Here is a 26,598-nt window from a genome sequence, read left to right as displayed (position 1 = left end):
TGGACTTTACAGTGTCCCAAAACTTTTTGGAGTTAGTGCTACAGGATGCAAATTTCTGTTTGAAAAAGCTAGCCTTCGCTTTCCTAACTGCTTGTGTATATTGGTTCCTAACTTCCCTGAAAAGTTGCATATCACAGGGGCTATTCGATGCTAATGCAGTACGCCACAGGATGTTTTTGTGCTGGTCAACGGTAGTCAAGTCTGAGGAGAACCAGGGGCTATATAAGTTCTTAGTTCTGACATTTTTGAATGGGGCATGCTTATTTAAGATTGAGAGGAAAGCACTTTTAAAGAACAACCAGGCATCCTCTACTGACGGAATGAGATCGATATCCATCCAGGATACCTGGGCCAGGTCAATTAGGAAGGACTGCTCGCTAAAGTGTTTTAGGGAGCGTTTGACAGTGATGAGGGGTGGTCGTTTGACCGCGGACCCGTTACGGACGCAGGCAATAAGGCAGTGATCGCTGAGATCCTGGTTGAAGACAGCGGAGGTGTATTTAGAGGGTAAGTTAGTCAGGATATCTATGAGGGTGCCCATGTTTACGGATTTAGGGTTGTACCTGGTAGGTTCCTTGATAATTTGTGTGAGATTGAGGGCATCTAGTTTAGATTGTAGGATGGCCGGGGTGTTAAGCATATCCCAGTTTAGGTCACCAAGCAGTACAAACTCTGAGGATAGATGGCCAAACCTTGACCCGGAAAATATAAAAAACTATCGGCCTATATCGAATCTTCCATTCCTCTCAAAAATTTTAGAAAAAGCTGTTGCGCAGCAACTCACTGCCTTTCTGAAGACAAACAATGTATACGAAATGCTTCAGTCTGGTTTTAGACCCCATCATAGCACTGAGACTGCACTTGTGAAGGTGGTAAATGACCTTTTAATGGCGTCAGACCGAGGCTCTGCATCTGTCCTCGTGCTACTAGACCTTAGTGCTGCCTTTGACACTATCGATCACCACATTCTTTTGGAGAGACTGGAAACCCAAATTGGTCTACACGGACAAGTTCTGGCCTGGTTTAGATCTTACCTGTCGGAAAGATATCAGTTTGTCTCTGTGAATGGTCTGTCCTCCGACAAATCAACTGTACATTTCGGTGTTCCTCAAGGTTCCGTTTTAGGACCACTATTGTTTTCACTATATATTTTACCTCTTGGGGATGTTATTCGAAAACATAATGTTAACTTTCACTGCTATGCGGATGACACACAGCTGTACATTTCAATGAAACATGGTGAAGCCCCCAAAATTGCCCTCGCTAGAAGCCTGTGTTTCAGACATAAGGAAGTGGATGGCTGAAAACTTTCTACTTTTAAACTCGGACAAAACAGAGATGCTTGTTCTAGGTCCCAAGAAACAAAGAGATCTTCTGTTAAATCTGACAATTCATCTTGATGGTTGTAAAGTCGTCTCAAATAAAACTGTGAAGGACCTCGGCGTTACTCTTGACCCTGATCTCTCTTTTGACGAACATATCAAGACTGTTTCAAGGACAGCTTTTTTCCATCTACGTAACATTGCAAAAATCAGAAATTTTCTGTCCAAAAATGATGCAGAAAAATTAATCCATGCATTTGTTACTTCTAGGTTAGACTACTGCAATGCTCTACTTTCCGGCTACCGGATAAAGCACTAAATAAACTTCAGTTAGTGCTAAATACGGCTGCTAGAATCCTGACTAGAACCAAGAAATTTGATCATATTACTCCAGTGCTAGCTTCCCTACACTGGCTTCCTGTTAAGGCAAGGGCTGATTTCAAGGTTTTACTGTTAACCTATAAAGCGTTACATGGGCTTGCTCCTACCTATCTTTCCGAGTTGGTCCTGCCGTACATACCAATACGTACGCTACGGTCACAAGACGCAGGCCTCCTAATTGTCCCTAGAATTTCTAAGCAAACAGCGGGAGGCAGGGCTTTCTCCTATAGATCTCCATTTTTATGGAACAGTTTGCCTACCCATGTGAGACACGCAGACTCGGTCTCAACCTTTAAGTCTTTACTGAAGACTTATCTCTTCAGTAGGTCATATGATTGAGTGTAGTCTGGCCCAGGAGTGTGAAGGTGAACGGAAAGGCTCTGGAGCAACGAACAGCCCTTGCTGTCTCTGCCAGGCCGGTTCCCCTCTCTCCACTGGGGTTCTCTGCCTCTAACCCTGTTACAGGGGCTGAGTCACTGGCTTGCTGGTGCTCTTTCATGCCGTCCCTAGGAGGGGTGTGTCACTTGAGTGGGTTGAGTTACTGACGTGATCTTCCTGTCTGGGTTGGCGCCCCCCCTTGGTTTGTGCTGTGGTGGAGACCTCTGTGGGCTATACTCGGCCTTGTCTCAGGATTGTAAGTTGGTGGTTGAGGATATCCCTCTGGTGGTGCGGGGGCTGTGCTTTGGCAGAGTGGGTGGGGTTATATCCTTCCTGTTTGGCCCTGTCCGGGGTTTCTTCGGATGGGGCCACAGTGTCTCCGGACCGCTCCTGTCTCAGCCTCCAGTATTTATGCTGCAGTAGTTTATGTGTCGGGGGGCTGGGGTTAGTTGGTTATACCTGGAGTACTTCTCCTGTCTTATCCAGTGTCCTGTGTGAATTTAAGTATGCTCTCTCTAATTCTCTCGTTCTCTCTTTCTCTCTGAGAACCTGAGCCCTAGGACCATACGTCAGGACTACCGGGCATGCTGACACCTTGCTGTCCCCAGTCCGCCTGGCCTTGCTGCTATTCCAGTTTCAACTGTTCTGCCTGCGGTTACGAAACCCCTACCTGTCCCAGACCTGCTGTTTTCAACTCTTAATGATCGGCTATGAAAAGCCAACTGAGAGACCTGAGCCCTAGGACCATACGTCGGGACTACCGGCCGTGGTGACTCCTTGCTGTCCCCAGTCCGCCTGGCCTTGCTGCTATTCCAGTTTCAACTGTTCTGCCTGCGGTTATGGAACCCCTACCTGTCCCAGACCTGCTGTTTTCAACTCTTAATGATCGGCTATGAAAAGCCAACTGAGATTTATTCCTGATTATTATTTGACCATGCTTGTCACTTATGAACATTTTTGAACATCTTGGCATGGTTCTGTTATAATCTCCACCCGGCACAGCCAGAAGAGGACTGGCCACCCCTCATAGCCTGGTTCCTCTCTAGGTTTCTTCCTAGGTTTTGGCCTTTCTAGGGAGTTTTTCCTAGCCACCGTGCTTCTACACCTGCATTACTAGCTGTTTGGGGTTTTAGGCTGGGTTTCTGTACAGCACTTCGAGATATTAGCTGATGTAAGAAGGGCTATATAAAATAAAATTGATTGATTGATTGAGATGGGGGGCAATCAATTCACATATGGTGTCCAGGGCACAGCTGGGGGCTGAGGGGGGTCTGTAGCAAGCGACAACAGTGAGAGATTTATTTCTGGAAAGGTGGATTTTTAGAAGTAGGAGCTCAAACTGTTTGGGCACAGACCTGGATAGTATGATGGAGCTCTGCAGGCTATCTCTACAGTAGATTGCAACTCCACCCCCTTTGGCAGTTCTATCTAGACTGAAAATGTTGTAGTTGGGGATGGACATTTCTGAATTTTTGGTGGCCTTCCTAAGCCAGGATTCAGACACTGCTAGAACATCAGGGTTGGCTGAATGTGCTAATGCAGTGAATAACTCAAACTTAGGAAGGAGGCTTCTGATGTTAACGTGCAGAAAACCAAGGCTTTTACGGTTACAGAAGTCAACAAATGATAACTCCTGGGGAGTAGGAGTGATACTGGGGGCTGCAGGGCCCTGAGTTAGCCTCTACATCACCAGAGGAACAGAGGAGGACTAGAATAAGGATACGGCTAAAGGCTTTAAGAACTGGTCTTCTAGTGCGTTGGGTACAGAGAATAAAGGGGGCAGATTTCCGGGCGTTTTAGAATAGATTCAGGGCATTATGTACAGACAAGGATATGGAAGGATATGAGTACAGTGGAGGTAAACCTAAGCGTTGGGTAACAATGAAAGAGATAGCATCACTGGAGGCACCGATTGAGCCGGTTTCGGCGTGTATGGGGGGTGGAATTTAGGAGCTATTTGAGGCAGTTTGAGAATGACTTGGGGTTCTATATTGAAATTGTATAATAAGAACTAACTGGAACAGCAATAGGCAAGGCATATTGACATGGGAGAGAGGCATAAAGCAATCACAGGTGTTATTAGAGAGAGCTAAGACAACAACTGGTAATGGCGATGAAAGTTTGGGCTGAGGCTAAACAGATAAACAGGACAGGGTACCGTGTAAAGGAATAGTCCAGCAGGCATCAGCTGTGCAGCTGAGTGATCATAAGGTCCAGTGAACAGCAATATGTGAGTCCGAGAGCAGTTCGAATTGGTGCTAAAGCACAGCGAGCAGTTCAGATCCTAACTGACCTAAGACAGGGAATTTTTACTAGGATTAAATGTCAGGAATTGTGAAAAACTGAGTTTAAATGTATTTGGCTAAGGTGTATGTAAACTTCCGGCATGAACTGTATCTACAACACAAAATGTACGATACAAAGCCCTCAACTGCCAAGAGGTGACCATAGAGAAGAGTCCCCTCAGCCAGCTGGTCCTGAGGCTCAATTCACTAACCACTACCAACCCAACAAAGCCTCAGGACACTACTCAGAAAATCTGGCCCAACCAAATTACCACAAATAAAAAATAAAAGTATATCACCTATTGGAAAGAAACCACAAAAAATCTAAGTAAACTTCAATGCTATTTGGCTCTAAACAGACAGTACATAGTGGCAGACTTTCTGACCACTGTAACTGAAATAAAACTGAGGAAAACACTATGTACAGACTCAGTGAGCACAGCCTGGCCATAGAGACCGGTTGTCACAGGCAAACCTGGCTGCCCAGAGAGGACAGGCTGTGCTTATTCTGCCTCCAGGAAGAGATAGAGACAGAGCTGCATTTACTGTCAAACTGTGACAGATATTCTGACATAAGAAATACATTCTTCCCCAAAATTATAAAACAATATGAAGAATTTGAAAACCTAAATGATGAAGACAAACTTAAATACATACTTGGTGAAAAACCAACATGCTGTGTTATATCAGCCACATTTGTGGCCACCTGCCACAACCTGAGGGACAGCCAGTGAGAAGTATAGTGTGATTATTCATATTTGCCTATTCTTTATTATTTGTTGTGATTGCTGTTAATATGAGTATCACTATCGTTAGTATTGCTGAATTACAAACAGTCTAGTATATTCCTGTCTTTGACCATTGTAGCTATATGTTTACTTTGACAATGTAAGTGTTTACTTTCCATGTCAATAAAGTATACTTAATTCAATTGAGAGAGAGAGAGAGAGAGAGAGAGAGAGACTGTGAAACTGGATGTCATAAATCCATATGTAGAACCATATGTAGGCTCTATGCCTCCTGGTCAACACAAGTGGGCAACACCGACTGAAACATTTCAGCTGACCCCACGCACGACCCCATCCCCGCCTTCAAGCCGTGTGTCTAGCTGACGTCATTGTTATTGAGGCAGTGTAGCTCTGCCCATCGCGAGGACAACATTTCCCCATACAGATCTGATTCCTACTACAGAACCAGGACTGTTCAAGGACTGTACCTGTGCGTCTATCAGCCCCCATGGTGCTGCGAGCAAATGCGTTTACGACGTAGTGACAGACTGCCTGCTTAAACCTGTTTCGAGGAAAACCTGTGGATGGTCCTATCCGCTGGCGTTCAACGCGCTAACATGTCAAGGTACCAGAGGACCCCTTTGAAAAACACCGACAATGTGGTCGAGGTCAAGAGCAAAGTAAGTGCCTGGCTAATTAATTTCACATTCATAATGCGGTTACCGTGGAACCCAGTTTATTTGCTGATAGGCTACCGTATACACCTACGGTACTCAGGGCTAAAACAAATCAAGCCGTATAAATTGGATCTGTCCGTATTGCGCTATCCGCTCTTGAATCCCCCACGTAACTAATCATAATCCGAGCGGGAAACACTGATGTTGGTGCCCTTGTCGCCACGACTTTCTGAGCGCGAGCAGCTTGGCAAGTGTCTGACTCTTTCAATATGTAGTAGCCTTGGAGTCAATGACCGTTCGCAATGTCGCTCTCGGCTCTGAAAGCGCACTATCCGTTGCTGTTGTAATTTCTTTGATGCATTGTAGCGCGCTGCTATGGTGCAGAATAGAGCATAGCTGTATGCGGTTAATTAGAACGTCGGGCCTGGCTGATCAATTATGCATGAAACATAGTATTAGTAGCGATAAGCCATATGGCTTCTTAAGCCCACTGTCAATGAATTCACCGATTCACCATAAGTGAATAGACAACATAGGCCATAGCCTACCTTTAAAAAATATTTGACAATTGACAGTAAATTATATATGTATTATCATTATCAGCCTACACAGGGTGATTATTCGTTTATCATCATCATCATCATCATCATCATCATCAGTGTAGCATATTAAAACCAACTGAACGTCTGTCAATTATACTCTGTCAAGGTGTCTTTCTTTATTATTAAAATAATAGCGAGGACAATACTTCGAACAAACATTGTCTGTCTTGGCAACACAGATGTTTTTACAAATGTACAACTTGCAATTCCCTTTGTAGGACTGCATGTTTTCATTTAAAGACAATAATTAGCTAGTGTAAAAAGTTAAACCCATGTGTCTCCATGCACTTCTCTCGCACATAGAGCAAACATGGTAACTGTGTTTATGGAAAATGTTTAAATAGTGTTACTTTTTCAATGTTTTACTATTGTTGTTCACTACAGGTCAGAATCTTTAACAATCTAGTATGCTCAGAATGCACCATACTAGCGCGTTTGTCAAATTCTGACAATATGCTACTGATTGTGGTGTTAACTCTTAATGGAGATATCTATACAGGCATTCTCTGTGCAGTGTAATGTGCAGTGCAACTGCCTCACTGTCTGTCTCTCCTCAAAAGTGATTTTTAACAACTTGTTGACAGTGGATTCTATTCTAATACAGTTTGTATCTCAAGTATGTGCCTCAGCAGCAGCACAGCATCTTATAATGTCTTGAAGGCAATGTCTCGAAGGCAGACAGGTTCTCTCGCCTGTTCTCTCTTAATTGTCAGTCTCTTCTTCTCTCTAATAGCTATGTGTTTGGTGGGTGAGAATATATGAATTAATAATGAATAGAAAACACTCCAGCCTTTTACGGTTCTACAGGGGGCTTGCTTCTGCAAACTAGTACAGCCACTCTTGACTCAGCAAAGTTGTTCTGCACATTGGAGCCCTGGGATGGTGGGGAATAGAGTAGGATCCGCCACACTAACCTGTCCATCACTCACTCACTTGTTTTCTCACACATTTACCATAACTTTCTATATTCATACACACATACACTTATTCTCACTTGATTGCTTGCACACTTGCGATATAGGTGATATTTAGGCAGAGTGGATTTAATCATAATCAGGGGTTGGACCCAAAATTATTTTCCAATTGTTTAGTTCTGAACAGAACCATTTTATTTTTTGTTCTGTTACACTGTTTCGACCAGCAAAATACATTTCTGAACCGGTTAGAACAAAAAAAAGTAACAGTTTATATAGTTCCTTTCTGTTCCTTTTTAAACCTTAGATGAAAATTTTTACATTTAGCTCGACATTAAATGACTTCACCAATCAGTGCGGATAGAGCAGCTTGCTATGGAGTGGGGAAGCGATAGTTGTTTACACATGCATTGGACAGACTTCAGACAAGTGTAGGGTGTGAAATGTGACAGGAGGCTTGGCTTGAAGCGCTGGGCATCTTGTTATGACATGCATTATCTGAATTAGGCCTACGGAATTATACCTACGGTGGAGCGGCTTCTATGAAGGAACTTTGAATGTCTTTGAACTTCAGAGAGTTGGCTTAACGTTGGACCAAGCTAGCTAACAAGCTTGTTTGTACAGAGCGGCACCAGAATTAAAATAAAAACACGTCTTACCTTTTTGTAGTTAATAAATCCAATGTTAAACGTGATAACTATAGTATCCTTAACTAGCATTGAAAAAGTTAATCCATTCTTCTCCAATAAAAAATCTCTCTCCTTAATTTCTGAATCACGCTTGTAACGTCAGTAGGCTATGGTAGCCTATGGGAGGGGCAGGTAGCCTGGCTACACACACACGCACACACACTGGCAAAGATTTTCTGAGTGACAGAGTGAGGGCTTTGCATAGGCGCTTTGTTGTGTTTTTTGGGGGACTTGGAAAAATGCCCGGAATGTACAATAACACTCAAAATAACACTCAATTATTAACCGGTTCCCATGTTTTTAAAATAATGGTTATGTTCTGGAATAGTATAGATCACTTTTGTTCCCGGGTCTGATTCTGTTCCCCAAAAAAGTTCGTTATTTTCCGGTTTTAATTTCTGTTCCCTGAACCGGTTCCAACCCCTGATCATAATTGATGGAAGCCCTCTTGCACATACAGTAGTTTACTGTAGCCACCCAAATGGCTTATTAAGGTATGAAGAGAGCTAAGGAATTAAAGCTGCACTGCTTCACTTCGCTCGCCAGAGTACATTACTTGATATCATTATAAAATTCAATCTCAGAGGTGGGGAGATAAGAGCAAACAGAGAGGATGTGTAGGGACTTGTGTAAAGAAGACAGATGACCCACTGGGCACAGATGTAATTTCAATGTTTAATTTTGATTTACATTTGGTTGAGTTGTCAACTAATGTGAATTCAAAGTGAAATTAAAATAAAATGTCACCATGTCATTGGATTTAGGTTAAGAAAAAAACTTTTTTCTACTTTTTTTCAAATCCAATGAGTTTTCCACGTTGATTCAACGTCATCACATTGCATTTTTGGGTTGAAATGAAGTGGAAACAACGTTGATTCAACCAGTTTTTGCCCAGTAGGGAGTGTGTGCTTTGTATCTCTGATTATCATAATGAAGATGGTGATTTCCTCTGCAGCTCTGCTCTGATATTTGTGAAGGAGACTGAAGCTCAGAGGCTGTGTTATATGAATGGGTTGAAATTGTATAATCAGTCACCCCTCCTGCCCAGTAAAGCATGCAATGTATTCTTCTTCAATGGTAGAGGAAAAGAAGAGTCGAGTAGACCCACTCATTTTCTGTGAGAGCCCACAATCACTGAGTGCATATCCCACTATTTGTTTCAGACTGTAAATACAGTTGGACACACAAACCAGTCAATCATGTTATCATAAAAACAGCTAATGGACTTAAAACCAGTGGTGCACCATACATTACTCTCCACTCCACTCCATACTGTCTAGCACTGTTTGCCCATCCTCTCTCGTCCTGTCTGCCTATTTTTCCTTTACTCTGTAATCTATCTCCTTCGTCTGCCAATCTGTCATATATTTGTCTCCCTGTCTTTGTGATTGAGGAAGTGTGTGGCACCAGACATTGATGGGATTGCACATCGTGTTAGAGGAGTGACAAAACCTGCTGTGTGTGTTTCCATGTGATAAGCACCTCAGAGATAAATTCACTGGCTGTGCAGGGCAGCAGCTCCACACAGACAAGCACAGCTCACATCTTGTGTTGTCCCCACAGCGCTCTTTATGTATCTGTGCTACACGGCTACCCCACAATGATCAACAATCCACTGTGTTATCATTGGGCTGTGCCCTGGTCCCTGCTGCATCTAATAGGATGTCTCAGAACATGACTCCAGTTGTTACATACTGGACTATGTCTACATGTCAAGTTCTGTGATGTAAAAGTAATACCTAGGTTATGTTTTGAAGACCAGAATGCATCCAAGACAATGAAAAGCGATGGTGGAATAGAGTTGAATTGTGAATGGTTGGGTTAGCAGTGAATGGCAGTGTCATGGCTGAGGCTTATTTTGGAGTCTGGATCAATTGTCTGTGGTTTGTTGTAAAATGTATGTCATGATGCACCATTCTTCATGAGTTTGATTTATTGCTTTCGTGACACGATATTCTCTGACCTTTGTTCTCCAGTTTGAGGCGGAGTACAGACGTTTCGCTTTGAAGAAGAGGGGCACCGGTGGCTTTCAGGAGTTTTACCGGCTGCTGCAGACCGTTCACCACATCCCCGGTGTGGAAGTGCTGCTGGGATACGCTGACATCCAGGGTGACCTGCTGCCAATCAACAATGATGACAACTTCTACAAAGCCCTCTCCTCAGCCAATCCACTGCTCAGGATCATCATCCAGAAGAGAGGTGAGGCTGCAGCATGGAGAGAGGGATGGGATGGGGGAGAGGAGAGAATACTTATTTATAAAAGAAACCTAATTGTTAGCTTACATTGTTGGTTAAAGCTCTGCTATTGATGTTGACCTTATTGCAGTTGGAGTCCCTGTATTCTTGCTCCAAAGCCTGTTGACTGTTGTGTTGAAGTGGGCTTGTCACTGTTGATGCTTCTTTGTTATTGACACTGTTCTTGGTGTGTTTTTAAGTTTCAGTTGTAGATCATGAAAATGAACTTCGAGGTGAGCTAGCAGAAAATTATAGTGTACTGTAGTGTTTGTTCATGACTAAATACTGTGTTATGTCTTATGTTATTGTGTAATCATTAGTGATAGTGGCTCTATTGTAATGCTGTTGACAGCTGTGTTTCTTACTTTGACTGATAGTGGAGGTATGATAGTCAGTCAGTGTGGCGATGGTGATGACGTTGTTTGTATTGTGAGGGGATGAGTATCTGGGGCTCTGCTCATTGTTGCCATTCTGGCCTGCCTCTGTGGGTAGGACTGTCTGGCGCTGTGCCAGTCCTCAGGAATGCAAAGGCAGAGCGCTGAGAGGAGATGGAGCTGGGGTTGACGCTAAGGCTAAGGCTAAGGACTGGAGCTGGGGCTGGGTATAGGGGCTGGACCTGGGGTCGGAGCTGAGGCTGGGGCTGGCTCCTCTCCCTTATCTCACTCCCAGCCTTACTTACACACACACACACACACACACACACACACACACTATACCTCGGACGTTCCCCTCTCTTCCCCACCACAAGCTCTCTGTCCCTCTTAATCACCTCTCTCCCCTCTCTCTCTGTCTGTCTGTCTGTCTGTCTGTCTGTCTCTCTCGCGCTCTCTCTCTCTCTCTCTCTATCTCTTTATCTCCCTCTCAATTCCTCCATCCCTAATGCCCCATCACGGTCAGAGAGTTTGATCAAAACCAATTCTGTAGTGCAGTATTCCGGAAATGTACCACTAATGCTCTTAAAAGTTGCTCCCCTATTGTTTATAGTCAAGTCTTTCTATGTTCTGTTGTTTTATTGTTTTGTTTGTTTGCTTAATTCAATTGGAAATGTTAATCTGGACAGAGGAGAATGGCTGCTATTGTTCCCAGTTTTAGAATCCCATCCTGTTTGTAACCAAAAAATTAGCTTAAATTAAATTCCCATTATTATACTTCTTTGTTAGCCAAGTCCAGCTGAATTGTTTGATTGCTACAGGAAGGGGATCCATGACTCAATTAGCACTTTACATAATTATCCGTCAGGCTCACAATGTTATCCAGGTCAGTGGGGATAGATGGGTATTGGGGATTTTAGTTAACCATCTCTATTTTGTGACTAAACTTAACAAAAAGAAGAATAAATTATATTACCAAACCGAGATAAATGACAAAACACAATGGAAAAGAGCTTTGGAGTACCTTAAATGATATCATGGACAGAAACCCCAATTCATCTACATCATTCATTGAAGTTGATGGGTCATTTATAACAAAACCTTTCGATATTGCCAGTAATTTCAATGACTATTTCACTAGTAAAGTGGAAAAACTCAAAAGTTAAATGACAACATTTCTATAAAATATCTAATTATGAAAAAGAAGGATTGCTGTTTTGAATTCGTTCAAGTTAGTGTGAGAGAGGTGGAAAAACGATTGTATCCATCAATATTGATAAGCCACCAGGTATAGTCAACCTTAATGGGAAACTAATGAGAATGGTAGCAGACTGTATTGCCACCTCTATTTGCTAAATATTTAAACAAAGCCTAAACGAGTGTGTGTCCACAGGCGTGAAAGGAAGCTAAAGTAATTCCACTGCCTAAAAATAGTAAAGCACCCTTTGCTGGCTCTAACAGCCGCCCAATCAGTTTGCTGCCTGTTCTTAGTAAACTGATGGAGAGAATTGTGTTTGACTACATACAATGCTATTTTTCAGAGAACAAGTTAACTAGTGACTTTCAGCATATACAGTGGGGGAAAAAGTATTTAGTCAGCCACCAATTGTGCAAGTTCTCCCACTTAAAAAGATGAGAGGCCTGTAATTTTCATCATAGGTACACGTCAACTATGACAGACAAATTGTGAATTTTTTTCTCCAGAATATCACATTGTAGGATTTTTAATGAATTTATTTGCAAATTATGGTGGAAAATAAGTATTTGGTCACCTACAAACAAGCAAGATTTCTGGCTCTCACAGACCTGTAACTTCTTCTTTAAGAGGCTCCTCTGTCCTCCACTCGTTACCTGTATTAATGGCACCTGTTTGAACTTGTTATCAGTATAAAAGACACCTGTCCACAACCTCAAACAGTCACACTCCAAACTCCACTATGGCCAAGACCAAAGAGCTGTCAAAGGACACCAGAAACAAAATTGTAGACCTGCACCAGGCTGGGAAGACTGAATCTGCAATAGGTAAGCAGCTTGGTTTGAAGAAATCAACTGTGGGAGCAATTATTAGGAAATGGAAGACATACAAGACCACTGAAAATCTCCCTCGATCTGGGGCTCCACGCAAGATCTCACCCCGTGGGGTCAAAATGATCACAAGAACGGTGAGCAAAAATCCCAGAACCACACGGGGGACCTAGTGAATGACCTGCAGAGAGCTGGGACCAAAGTAACAAAGCCTACCATCAGTAACACACTACGCCGCCAGGGACTCAAATCCTGCAGTGCCAGACGTGTCCCCCTGCTTAAGCCAGTACATGTCCAGGCCCGTCTGAAGTTTGCTAGAGTGCATTTGGATGATCCAGAAGAGGATTGGGAGAATGTCATATGGTCAGATGAAACCAAAATATAACTTTTTGGTAAAAACTCAACTCGTCGTGTTTGGAGGACAAAGAATGCTGAGTTGAATCCAAAGAACACCATACCTACTGTAAAGCATGGGGGAGGAAACATCATGCTTTGGGGCTGTTTTTCTGCAAAGGGACCAGGACGACTGATCCGTGTAAAGGAAAAAATGAATGGGGCCATGTACCGTGAGATTTTGAGTGAAAACCTCCTTCCATCAGCAAGGGCATTGAAGATGAAACGTGGCTGGGTCTTTCAGCATGACAATGATCCCAAACACACCGCCCGGGCAACGAAGGAGTGGCTTCGTAAGAAGCATTTCAAGGTCCTGGAGTGGCCTAGCCAGTCTCCAGATCTCAACCCCATAGAAAGTCTTTGGAGGGAGTTGAAAGTCCGTGTTGCCCAGCGACAGCCCCAAAACATCACTACTCTAGAGGAGATCTGCATGGAGGAATGGGCCAAAATACCAGCAACAGTGTGTGAATACCTTGTGAAGACTTACAGAAAACGTTTGACCTGTGTCATTGCCAACAAAGGGTATATAACAAAGTATTGAGAAACTTTTGTTATTGACCAAATACTTATTTTCCACCATAATTTGCAAATAAATTCATAAAAAATCCTACAATGTGATTTTGTCTGTCATAGTTGACGTGTACCTATGATGAAAATTACAGGCCTCTCTCATATTTTTAAGTGGGAGAACTTGCACAATTGGTGGCTGACTAAATACTTTTTTCCCCCACTGTATATAGAAAAGGGCACTCACCTTGTACTGCACTGACTCAGATGACTGATGATTGGTTAAAATAAATTGATAATAATATGATAGTTGGAGCTGTATTGTTAGATTTCAGTGCAGCCTTTGATATTATTGATCATAAATTGTCATTGAAGAAACTTGCTTGCTATGACTTTATGTCACCTGCCATCACATGGTTGAAGAGTTGTATTTATCCAATAGAACCCAGAGAGTGTTCTTCAATGGATGCTTCTCTAATATCAGATATGTACAGTGCGGTGTCCCTCAGGGCAGTTGCCTTGGGCCTTTACCTTTCTCAATTTTTACAAATTATTTGCCACTGATCTTACACGGAGCTGGAATGACTTGCCTGCAGATCATTCCACACTCTACATGTCAGCAACCAAAGCCAGTGAGCTCACTGAAATTCTAAATAAGGAGTTGCAGTATCAGAATGGGTGATTAATAATAAACTGATCTTATATATGTTTTTTTTTACACAAAAATCAACTATACTAGTTGTTCAGGCTCTGGTATTGTCCCATCTTGATTACTGTCCGGTAATATGGTCAAGTGCAGCAAAGAAAGACCTATCAAAGCTGCAGCTGGCTCAACTGCACATACAGAACTAACATCAACAACATGCATGCCAGTCTTTCCTGGATGAGGGTTGATGAAAGATTAATTGCTTCTCTTCTAGCTTTTATGATAAATATTATTGTGATAAATTCCAGATTGTCTACATGTGTGATAGAAGGAGTCAGGCGCAGGAGAGTAATACGCATCAAAAGAGTTTATTCCGTCGATAAACAGTTGCGCAAGCATGCGACAACAACACTCAGGCACAGGGGAAAATACTACCCTGGCATCAACAAGGTAAGGGTAGCTCAACCGAGCTACACACAGCTCACAACAAACAATCACCCACACAGACAAGGAAGCAGAGGGAACACTTATACAATGACTAATTGGGGATAAGGACCAGGTGTGTGTGATTAATTAGACAAGACAAGTGGAGTGATGATAAATGGATCGGCAGCAGCTAGTTAGCCGGTGACGACGAACGCCGAAACCTGCCTGAACAAGGAGGGGAGGCAGCCTCGGCGGAAGTTGTGACAGCATAATCAAATAACATTCAGCTCAGACACCCATACATACCCCAAAAGACATGTCACCAGGGTCTTTTCACAGTCCCCGTCCAAAACAAATTCACAGCAACACACAGTATTATTCAGAGCAATGATTGCAATCTCCAATTACTCACGCAAACAGCAAAATTACCTTTAAAAAATGGATTAAACAACATCTCTTGGAACGGCGGGGACTGTGAGAGGACACACACACAACCACATGCACACACAGACACACTCTAACATGCTGACTAGACTGGGCATGTGCGTGCGCCATTGCGCGCATGTTGATTTTGTCCATCCACACCAGACGCGACCAGGACCCGCATGTTGAAATATCAAAACAAACTCTGAACCAACTATATTAATTTGGGGACAGGTTGAAATGCATGAAACACTCATGGCCAGTTAGCTAGCTTGCTGTTGCTAGCTAATTTGTCCTGGGATATAAACAGTGGGTTGTTATTTTACCTGAAATGCACAAGGTCCTCTACTCCGACAATTAATCCACAGATAAAATGGGAAACCTAGTTAGTTTCTAGTAATCTCTCCTCCTTCAGTCTTCTTCTTCTGACTTTATATGACAGTTGGCAACCAACTTATGCTCCTAAAAACCAATGAGGAGATGGGAGAAGCGGGACTTGCAGTGTGTCAAGCTTCAAATTTAGCGCCTGGCTACGCAGACGCTCAAGCAGTTTGGATGAAATGATTGAATAACATGTATGTGTACATTTATTTTGCAACGTTCGCGCATGTAACGTGAGCGGTGTGGTCAGTATGTTACATACACATTTTTTTTGATGTATTGTTTGTATATTGTTGTATTTAAAATTTGTGTGACTGTTCTTGTGTATCAGTGTTTTGTTACTTGTCATTTTTTGTGTTTTCTGTGGACCCCAGGAAGAATAGCTGCTGCTTCTGCAAAAGCTGATAGGGATCCAAATATGTGCTCAGCTGTGTATATAGAGTTGAGAGGAGATGTGCCCTGTAGTTCAACCTCCCTCTGTGTGGTTGCTGAAGCTCTAATGGTTTACATTTACATTTTACATTTTAGTCATTTAGCAGACGCTCTTATCCAGAGCGACTTACAGGAGCAATTAGATAGTGTGCTATATGTCAGTCAGAATAGAGATAGACAGTGCAGCTTAATGCCTCTCTATCCATGGCTCTCTGAGGGAGTGACTCCTGCTGTATCAGCACCAGGCCCTGCTCTGCCTGTCATGGCTGGGGAGCACAGTGCCCTGCTGGGGCCTGAGATTAGGTCAACACGGGTGGCGATGGAACTGGGCTCAATAACACTGGATGGAGAGAGACTAGGGTGGATGTATAGAGTGACAGAGGCTGCAATAGTAGATTTAAGGGAAGCGCAATAGTAAATCCATTTGTGAGGTACAGTGAGAGGTAGGGGGTTTGGGGGGTTGGCGGCTGGGAGAGTGAAGCTCAGAGGGCGCCTTGCATTCAACACAGACCAGGAGAGCAAAGAATGCAGTTAATGAGATCTAGTCTCCCTTGTGGTCCTGGAAGAAGGCTTCAAGAGAGAAACCCAGACGTGAAGAGATGGAGATTAAAGTGAGAAATTGAAACAGAAATAGAAAGTGAAGGACAGAAAGAGACTGCTAGAGGAAGTTCATAGTAATGTGATCTTTTTCCAATCCATCTCACTGTTTTCTACCTGTGCTCATCTACAGCATATGCAGTATACAGTGGGGAGAACAAGTATTTGATACACTGCCAATTTTGCAGGTTTTCCTATTTACAAAGCATGTAGAGGTCTGTATATTTGTATCATAGGTACACTTCAACTGTGAGAGACGGAATCTAAAACAAAAATCCAGAAAATCACATTGTATGATTTTTAAGTAATTAATTTGCATTTTATTGCATGACATAAGTATTTGATACATCAGAAAAGCAGAACTTAATATTTGGTACAGAAACCTTTGTTTGCAATTACAGAGATCATACGTTTCCTGTAGGTCTTGACCAGGTTTGCACACACTGCAGCAGGGATTTTGGCCCACTCCTTCATACAGACCTTCTCCAGATCCTTCAGGTTTTGGTGCTGTCTCTGGGCAATACAGACTTTCAGCTCCCTCCAAAGATTTTCTATTGGGTTCAGGTCTGGAGACTGGCTAGGCCACTCCAGGACCTTGAGATGCTTCTTACGGAGCCACTCCTTAGTTGCCCTGGCTGTGTGTTTCAGGTCGTTGTCATGCTGGAAGACCCAGCCACGACCCATCTTCACTGCTCTTACTGAGGGAAGAAGGTTGTTGGCCAAGATCTCGCGATACATGGCCCCATCCATCCTCCCCTCAATACGGTGCAGTCGTCCTGTCCCCTTTGCAGAAAAGCATCCCCAAAGAATGATGTTTCCACCTCCATGCTTCACGGTTGGGATGGTGTTCTTGGGGTTGTACTCATCCTTCTTCTTCCTCCAAACACGGCGAGTGGAGTTTAGAACAAAAAGCTCTATTTTTGTCTCATCAGACCACATGACCTTCTCCCATTCATCCTCTGGATCATCCAGATGGTCATTGGCAAACTTCAGACGGGCCTGGACATGCGCTGGCTTGAGCAGGGGGACCTTGCATGCGCTGCAGGATTTTAATCCATGACGGCGTAGTGTGTTACTAATGGTTTTCTTTGAGACTGTGGTCCCAGCTCTCTTCAGGTCATTGACCAGGTCCTGCCGTGTAGTTCTGGGCTGATCCCTCACCTTCCTCATGATCATTGATACCCCACGAGGTGAGATCTTGCATGGAGCCCCAGACCGAGGGTGATTGACCGTCATCTTGAACTTCTTCCATTTTCTAATAATTGCGCCAACAGTTGTTGCCTTCTCACAAAGCTGCTTGCCTATTGTCCTGTAGCCCATCCCAGCCTTGTGCAGGTCTACAATTTTATCCCTGATGTCCTTACACAGCTCTCTGGTCTTGGCCATTGTGGAGAGGTTGGAGTCTGTTTGATTGAGTGTGTGGACAGGTGTCTTTTATACAGGTAACGAGTTCAAACAGGTGCAGTTAATACAGGTAATGAGTGGAGAACAGGAGGGCTTCTTAAAGAAAAACTAACAGGTCTGTGAGAGCCGGAATTCTTACTGGTTGGTAGGTGATCAAATACTTATGTCATGCAATAAAATGCAAATTAATTACTTAAAAATCATACAATGTGATTTTCTGGATTTTTGTTTTAGATTCCGTCTCTCACAGCTGAAGTGTACCTACAGTGGGGGAAAAAAAGTATTTAGTCAGCCACCAATTGTGCAAGTTCTCCCACTTAAAAAGATGAGAGAGGCCTGTAATTTTCATCATAGGTACACGTCAACTATGACAGACAAAATGAGAAAAAAAATCCAGAAAATCACATTGTAGGATTTTTAATGAATTTATTTGCAAATTATGGTGGAAAAATAAGTATTTGGTCAATAACAAAAGTTTCTCAATACTTTGTTATATACCCTTTGTTGGCAATGACACAGGTCAAACGTTTTCTGTAAGTCTTCACAAGGTATTCACACACTGTTGCTGGTATTTTGGCCCATTCCTCCATGCAGATCTCCTCTAGAGCAGTGATGTTTTGGGGCTGTCGCTGGGCAACACGGACTTTCAACTCCCTCCAAAGACTTTCTATGGGGTTGAGATCTGGAGACTGGCTAGGCCACTCCAGGACCTTGAAATGCTTCTTACGAAGCCACTCCTTCGTTGCCCGGGCGGTGTGTTTGGGATCATTGTCATGCTGAAAGACCCAGCCACGTTTCATCTTCAATGCCCTTGCTGATGGAAGGAGGTTTTCACTCAAAATCTCACGATACATGGCCCCATTCATTTTTTTCCTTTACACGGATCAGTCGTCCTGGTCCCTTTGCAGAAAAACAGCCCCAAAGCATGATGACTTTCTCCCAATCCTCTTCTGGATCATCCAAATGCACTCTAGCAAACTTCAGACGGGCCTGGACATGTACTGGCTTAAGCAGGGGGACACGTCTTGCACTGCAGGATTTGAGTCCCTGGCGGCGTAGTGTGTTACTGATGGTAGGCTTTGTTACTTTGGTCCCAGCTCTCTGCAGGTCATTCACTAGGTCCCTCTGTGTGGTTCTGGGATTTTTGGTCACCGTTCTTGTGATCATTTTGACCCCACGGGGTTAGATCTTGCGTGGAGCCCCAGATCGAGGGAGATTATCAGTGGTCTTGAATGTCTCCATTTCCTAATAATTGCTCACACAGTTGATTTCTTCAAACCAAGCTGCTTACCTATTGCAGATTCAGTCTTCCCAGCCTGGTGCAGGTCTACAATTTTGTTTCTGGTGTCCTTTGACAGCTCTTTGGTCTTGGCCATAGTGGAGTTTGGAGTGTGACTGTTTGAGGTTGTGGACAGGTGTCTTTTATACTGATAACAAGTTCAAACAGGTGCCATTAATACAGGTAACAAGTGGAGGACAGAGGAGCCTCTTAAAGAAGAAGTTACAGGTCTGTGAGAGCCAGAAACTAGTTCATAGCATCCGCCATGGAGCCCAGTTTCATAATATTACCATATTTCCCAGCTGCTTGCCGTAGTTTTGAAGTAATCACAAAAAAACAGGCCTTGTTTTAGGGAATTTTTCACCCTGCTAGCTCCTATTAGTTCTATTGAGCACCGTGGCACCAACTCGCCTTCCGAACGTTCTATTCCCAGCCTATTGTTCTACGTCACAATGCCTGCTTCGCTAGTGTTGGCAATGAGACCTGCCCACATTGAAGCAATTGCTGGTAGTTAAAACGTTAACAACAACAAAAAATTACTCATGGAACTCTGAGGTCGTCCCATTGTTTCCTATAGAGGAAATATAGGTATGTCTGTCTATTTTGCCAAATATCTCGCAATGTGTATATTTTGATTTTTTCAAGTCGGACAGCATTTTAATCATGAGAATGTCCTCTTTCTAATTATGTACGTCTGGGCAGCGAGCTCGGTTGTCATCAAATGCTATCCCCAAAATACTTTTTGCCCTTGGAACGCTGAGCTCCCCCCATTGTTTTCCTATGGAGAGGCATGCCGGTCTATTTCGCCAAATATCTCGCAATGTGTATATTTTGATTTTTTCAAGTCGGACACCATTTTAATCAGGAGAATGTCCTCTTTGTAATTATGTAAGTCTGGGCAGCGAGCTCGGTTGTCATCCATCACTAGACCAGAAATAGTCTGAAGTTTTCGTTTTTTTCCCTACTTTCTCATTACGCAGACATAAGCACAGTTGACACCATCAAGGTGCGGATGTTTACTTTCTACACAAGTAGTTTTTTTCCAGTTTCGTCCTAAGAACAGATTGCAGTGGTAAAATAAAAAGGGATACATTTTCTTGTGCCATTTAGGCGAAATGGAATTCTAAGCATTACTCCAGCCAGAAGAGGCTCTGCGAACGTTCGATTCAATTAATTTGCAATGGGCTCGCACTAGTGTTCCAGCTTAGCCAACGTTCTATTGCCATTTTTCTGCCTTGGGTGAATTTTGACTATTCTATTGTCCAGGCTAATATGTGTGGAAGAAAGGCCTAGTTGAATAACAAAGCCGTAGCTTGCACAGTGAATGTTTTTCTGTATTTCTGTATACAGTGCTTTGAAAAAGTATTTGCCCCCTTACACTCAAGAACTGGTTGTGCCACCTTTTAGCTGCAATGACTCCAACCAAACGCTTCCTGTAGTTGTTGATCAGATTCTCACGTACACTACCGTTCAAAAGTTTGGGGTCACTTAGAAATGTCCTTGTTTTTGAAAGAAAAGCCATTTTTTGTCCATTTCAAATAACATCAAATTGATCAGAAGTACAGTGTAGACATTGTTAATGTTGTAAATGGCTATTGTAGTGGAAATGGCTGATTTTTAATGGAATGTCTACATAGGCGTACAGAGGCCCATTATCAGCAACCATCAGTCCTGTGTTCCAGTGGCACGTTGTGTTTGCTAATCCAAGTTTATAATTTTAAAAGGCTAATTGATCATTATAAAACTATTTTGCAATTATGTTAGCACAGCTGAAAACTGTTGTGCTGATTAAAGAAGCAATAAAACTGGCCTTCTTGAGACTAGTTGAGTATCTGGAGCATCAGCAATTGTGGGTTCGATTACTGGCTCAAAATAGCCAGAAACAAATAACTTTCTTCTGAAACTCGTCAGTCTATTCTTGTTCTGAGAAATGAAGGCTATTCCATGTGTAAGGAGGCAATTCTTTTTCACACAGGGGAATTGGGTGTTGCATAACTTTAGTTAAATAAATAAAATGAGTATCTTATTTATTTTTACTCAGGTTCCCTTTATCTAATATTAGGTTTTGGTTGAAGATCTGATAACATTCAGTATTAAAAATATGCAAAAATTGAGAAAATCAGAAAGGGGCAAATACTTTTTCATGGCACTGTATAAACAGGAAGCCAGCATCCGTGTATGCTCCAGGAGATCCAGCACACATGCTAATTACTAATTAGCTGAAAAAGCCTCCTTGCTTTACAGACAACGCTCTGATCATTAATTTGAATGGCTCTGGATTCAAACGCAATCAGAATCTTTGAGCTCTATTTGTTCACTCAGCGGGAGTTGTTCTGTTTTGCTGCCACCGACTGACAACAGAGCTACTTCCAGTTCTCATGGGGGGTGCTCTTTAGAGCCCTGAACAGCTGAACACCTGTCAGGCTTTAAATGGGCTAAGTATGTGGCTATAGTTCCACTTACTAACCGTATGGTAACAGGAAATATGTTTGTGCTAGTGTTTTTTTCCCTCCCTTTGAAGAGTGTAATACGTGGGTAGTGAAATCTTCATGAGTTACACCTGGAAGCAGTGGTGGAAAAAGTACCCAATTGTCATACTTGAGTAAAAGTAAAGATACTTTAATAGAAAATTACTCAAGTAAAAGTGAAAGTCACCCAGTAAAATCCTACTTGAGTAAAAGTCTAAAAGTATTTGGTTTTAAATATACTTAAGTATCAAAAGTAAAAGTATAAATAATTTAAAATTCCTTATATTAAGCAAACCAGACGGCACCATTTTCTTGTTTTTTTAATTTACGGATAGACAGGGGGACGCTCCAACACTCACAGGGAAAATGTATGGAGTAAAAAGTACATAATTTTCTTTAGGAATGTAGTGAAGTAAAAGTTGTCAAAAATATAAATAATAAAGTACAGATACCCAAAAAAACTACTTAAGTAGTATTTTCAAATATTTTTACTTAAGTACTTTACACCACTGCCTGGAAGTATACTCATTTTCTATTTAAAGGAGAATAAGAAAGCAGATTAGCCCCTGGTCTTCAATCTCAGATCTTTTTCTCTCTTTTTCTCTATTTTTCTCTTCTTTTTTTTTCTCTCTCTCTCTCTCTCCTCTCTCTTTCCCTGCTCTCTCTAGCATTGGCCAATATCTGTTAGCTTTGGCTTTCTCAGAGGATATATTTTAAAAAAACATGAGGGGAACAGAAATGCACATTTCCAGAGAGGGCTTATCGATGTCAGTGACAGACGTACCCAAGCAGGGCCTGGCGCTACGTGATTACAGCTTCATCTTCACAATGGAAGGAATGTCATTTTTCCATAGTAATGGCTTTTCATATTTTCATATTTGTCATTTGTTTTCAAGTGAGAGCAAATAAGTAGCAAATCAGTAGAGCATTGCTCTTCATTCACTTTAACTGCTCTTGACTGCCATTATTCAGTCAACCACATTTCCCTCAACTCTTACTCTCTCTTCCTTCATCTCTAGAGACCATTGATCCTTGCCATACAGTACAGTACACATGGCATATTTGAATAATAATCTCAGAGGACTATGGACAATCAAATCAGATGGTGAGAGTCAACATGGGGTGGAGTCTCTGTCAGTGGTCATCTTAATATAAAGGTTGTAGTGATACTAACAGACCGTAAGTAGTCGTGATACTGGTCTAGGACCACGCCTCGGAAACTGGTCAATCGCTCTGACTAGCACAACTGGCCAGTCTGGCTATGGAAAGCCCAATAAGGTGCTTTCCAGGGATTTACTCTTATATAACCTGCCCCCCAGAGGCTGCTACATGACAGAGCATTGGTCTATTGACACATTACTGGCATGATGGACATATTGTGCTGGTGGAGCCATTTAACGTGTCTGACCAGATCCTCCCTCCTCCACTCTCCCTCTGTGGGACATTTATGTCACAGAGTGCTGGTCCACTGAAACATTGATGAGATTGATGGGGCTTTTAGCATGAGCTCATCTCACAGTGTGGCCATTGAGAGGCTGGCTAATGTGATTCTATAGCAGATGGGATGCAGCGCTCGCCTCCATTCTCACCCAGAATCCTAGCACAAAACACCTATGGTGTCTGTCAGCCTAGTGAGCCCACTAGCCCATCCTTGCCATTGCCATTCTCAACTAGCTAGCTACCATGTCCCTCCTCAATCTCCCGGTACAGTCATAAGAGGCCAGTAGCAAAGGTCTATGGAATTAGCTGGGCAATAGCTGGCAGTCCGAAAAGCATGGATTAGTGAAAGTAATATATTTTTTGTGGTTGCTAAATCTACTTCATTGAAGATTTATTTAAGCAGACTGCTTTACAAGCTGGGGCTTATTTGGCTAATTCACATCGGAAGAAAGACTGAGAGTACGCAGGAAAAAGGGAGATAGAGATACAAAGAGGGAAGAAAGGGTTTTATTTTCTCTGCGCACTCTCTCCAGAGAGGGCCCTGAAGACACCTCCAGGAAAATCTCCTCTAGCTAACATTGAAAGTCAACCCCCCATCTCCCATACCCGCACATGCACAAACACAACCACACACTGCTACCAAATTCAAAACAATTTGCACATTCAAACTGTTCTCCAATGTAGTCATGCAGGAGTGCTTTAGGTAGTGTATCAGAGGTGTTACTGTGGGTCGGCGTGCTGATGCAAAGCCCAATGGCTGTGCTGCTGTTTTTAGCAGAGTAGGAGAGATTCCCTTATGTTCACCCAGCACACGCTCAACTGAGGCTGCATCAGCTGCTCAATACCCCAAGGAGGCACTCTGTGTGTGTGTATGTGTTTGTTTTTGTGTGTGAGTGTACTTTGAGTATATCGTTGTGTATGTGTGTGTGTGTGTGTGTGTGTGTGTGTGTGTGTGTGTTTGTATGGGCCTAGGAATGCATTTGAGTTATGTATAGGACTGGGAGGAAGACCGAGAGCGAACGTATTTATGATGTGGCTGTAGGAGACATTCCCCCAATCCTGCTGTGTCTTTACACACTAAATTGGATGATAGCATCTCCACTGTCGTTACAGACAGAGTGAAATCAAATATTCATAGGTTTGGAGATTGGATGATAGCAGAAGTAAAGGAGAAAGAAAAAGCAGAGTAGCGAGAGAGAAAGGAATGAGGAAAGTAGGCAGAGTCTGAGTACTGCTAGGAACATGTACCTGGGCAGGGTTCTCTGTTATGTACCTGGGCAGGGTTCTCTGTTATGTACCTGGGCAGGGTTCTCTGTTATGTACCTGGGCAGGGTTCTCTGTTATGTACCTGGGCAGGGTTCTCTGTTATGTACCTGGGCAGGGTTCTCTGTTATGTACCTGGGCAGGGTTCTCTGTTATGTACCTAGGCAGGGTTCTCTGTTATGTACCTGGGCAGGGTTCTCTGTTATGTACCTGGGCAGGGTTCTCTGTTATGTACCTGGGCAGGGTTCTCTGTTATGTACCTGGGCAGGGTTCTCTGTTATGTGCCTGGGCAGGGTTCTCTGTTATGTGCCTGGGCAGGGTTCTCTGTTATGTGCCTGAGCAGGGTTCTCTGTTATGTGCCTGAGCAGGGTTCTCTGTTATGTGCCTGAGCTGGGTTTTGCATGTCATATCAGATCAGAAGACAAAACACCTGCACAGATCACCCACTGTTACTTAGGGCAGCCTCTGAATGTCTTCTCTAGCCAAGTCTTTCTCCATGTCTTTCAGCCTCTTAGAGTTCTGAGAGCTGCTGTGATTTCTTGTTTCTGTGAAACAGCCAGCCTGGTGCGTTGCTTGTTTGTTACATTTTTGTGTCTCTAGAGGCTGGGGAAGGAGTGGAGGCAGTGGCAGGAATGTACTGGCATGCAGCGGGTCCACTGGAGGCGTGGGAACAGGATGTTACCAACCACAGGTTGGCATGGTGGGTGGGTAGATGCCCAATGCCACTGAGGGTCAATAGGTTGTCAGCGGTGTGAATACAGGGCAGTATGACCCAGGGCTATTGACCGGTTGCCTGGGCAGTATTGACTAGTTGATATAGAGGTGCAGTTACCAAGTTCATCATAACATTAACAATGGAGCAACTGTAAACCACTTTGTAGTGTAAAATAGAGTTTTCAATTTCCAGTTTCCCACTCAGATTTACAAGATGAAATTCCTTCCTTCCACATAAAGCATTACTGTTTTTGGTGTCTTATTTCAGTGGTTTGTGATCCGACCTTAAATCTAAGCGCCAGTGGTTCACTGAGCATCACATATACAGTACCAGTCAAAAGTTTGGACACACCTACTCATTCCAGGGTTTTTCTTTATTTCGACTATGTTCTACATTGACAGCTTTGCACACTCTTGGCATTCTCTCAACCAACTTCACCTGGAATGCTTTTCCAACAGTCTTATAATAATAATAATAATATGCCATTTAGCAGACGCTTTTATCCAAAGCGACTTACAGTCATGTGTGCATACATTTTTACGTATGGGTGGTCCCGGGGATCGAACCCACTACCCTGGCGTTACAAGCGCCATGCTCTACCAATTGAGCTACAGAGGACCACAAGGATGAAGGAGTTCCCACATATGCTGAGCAGTTGTTGAGAGAATGCCAAGAGTGTGCAAAGCTGTCATCAAGGCAAATGGTGGCTATTTGAAGAATCTCAAATATAAAATATATTTTAATTTGTTTAACACTTTTTGGGTTACTACATGATTCCATATGTGTTATTTCATAGTTTTGATGTCTTCACTATTATTCTACAATGTAGAAAATAGTCCAAATAAAGAAAAACCCTGGAATGAGTAGGTGTGTCCAAACTTTTGACTGGTACTGTATAGCGGGACAGTCCTTTTCAGATGTGTTTGTCTTTCCAGAGACTAGCAGTATGGATGGATAAAAACAGAGCACCCACAAATAGAAACAGAGGCTAGAGGCCTTTGAAGGCCTTTGAAGGGACAGTCGTGAGTCTGAGCGTGCTGCCTGCTGAGTTCAGAGAGAAGGTGTGGACATTGTTTTAGGGTTTTAAGAATGCTTGCTGGTATTGGCAGCTGTCTACAGTCCATTTTTGGATTATGAATGGAATGTGTACGTATTTACACTACAGTACGCCTACCATGAGGATGACTCAGCACATACTGATGGTAACATACTTCTTTTATGATCCAGCTCAGTGTTTACACAGTCACATACACATGAACAGCAGACTATAAGGGAATAGGCAGCAGGTGGTACAGAAGAGAAGAATAGAATGCTGCCAAAATGACAAAGGAACATGGAACTAATGAGAAGTTTCAAATGTAAACTTCTGTTTACCTGTTCCCAAACAGAGGGGGGAGAGGAAGTTCAGGTCTATTAATGATGCCGTGTTTGAGCCTGTATTGTGAAAGCTATAGCTCTCCATCCTCCAGCTTTCAGAGGTTTATAGTGTGATCGGGGTTAGTCCCGTGGGGGTGGGGAGGATATAGAGTAGAGGGGTTTATATAGAGAGCGGTGTTTGTGGTGTAGGGAGAGGGTCCCCCTCACGTGTCTGTGCCTCAGTAATAATCCGGAGATGGG

At 43.0% G+C, this 26,598-nt stretch overlaps 1 protein-coding gene across 1 annotated transcript in view; it reads left to right on the top strand.

Annotated features, from left to right (window-relative positions):
- The first annotated feature begins 5,519 nt into the window (after positions 1–5,519).
- Positions 5,520–26,598, top strand: part of LOC121531872 (partitioning defective 6 homolog alpha-like) — a 32,724-nt gene continuing 11,645 nt past the window's right edge. The window contains exons 1-2 of the mRNA XM_041837396.2: positions 5,520–5,774; positions 9,953–10,175. Coding sequence (XP_041693330.1) covers positions 5,679–5,774; positions 9,953–10,175 — 319 coding nt within the window. The 5' untranslated portion in view covers positions 5,520–5,678. The remainder of the gene's footprint in view (positions 5,775–9,952; positions 10,176–26,598) is intronic.

Source organism: Coregonus clupeaformis, chromosome 19, assembly GCF_020615455.1.
Source record: "Coregonus clupeaformis isolate EN_2021a chromosome 19, ASM2061545v1, whole genome shotgun sequence".
In the NCBI taxonomy this organism is placed as follows: Eukaryota; Metazoa; Chordata; class Actinopteri; order Salmoniformes; family Salmonidae; genus Coregonus; species Coregonus clupeaformis.
Note: the sequence above shows the minus strand (reverse complement) of the source record. Positions and strands in the feature narration are given on the sequence as shown.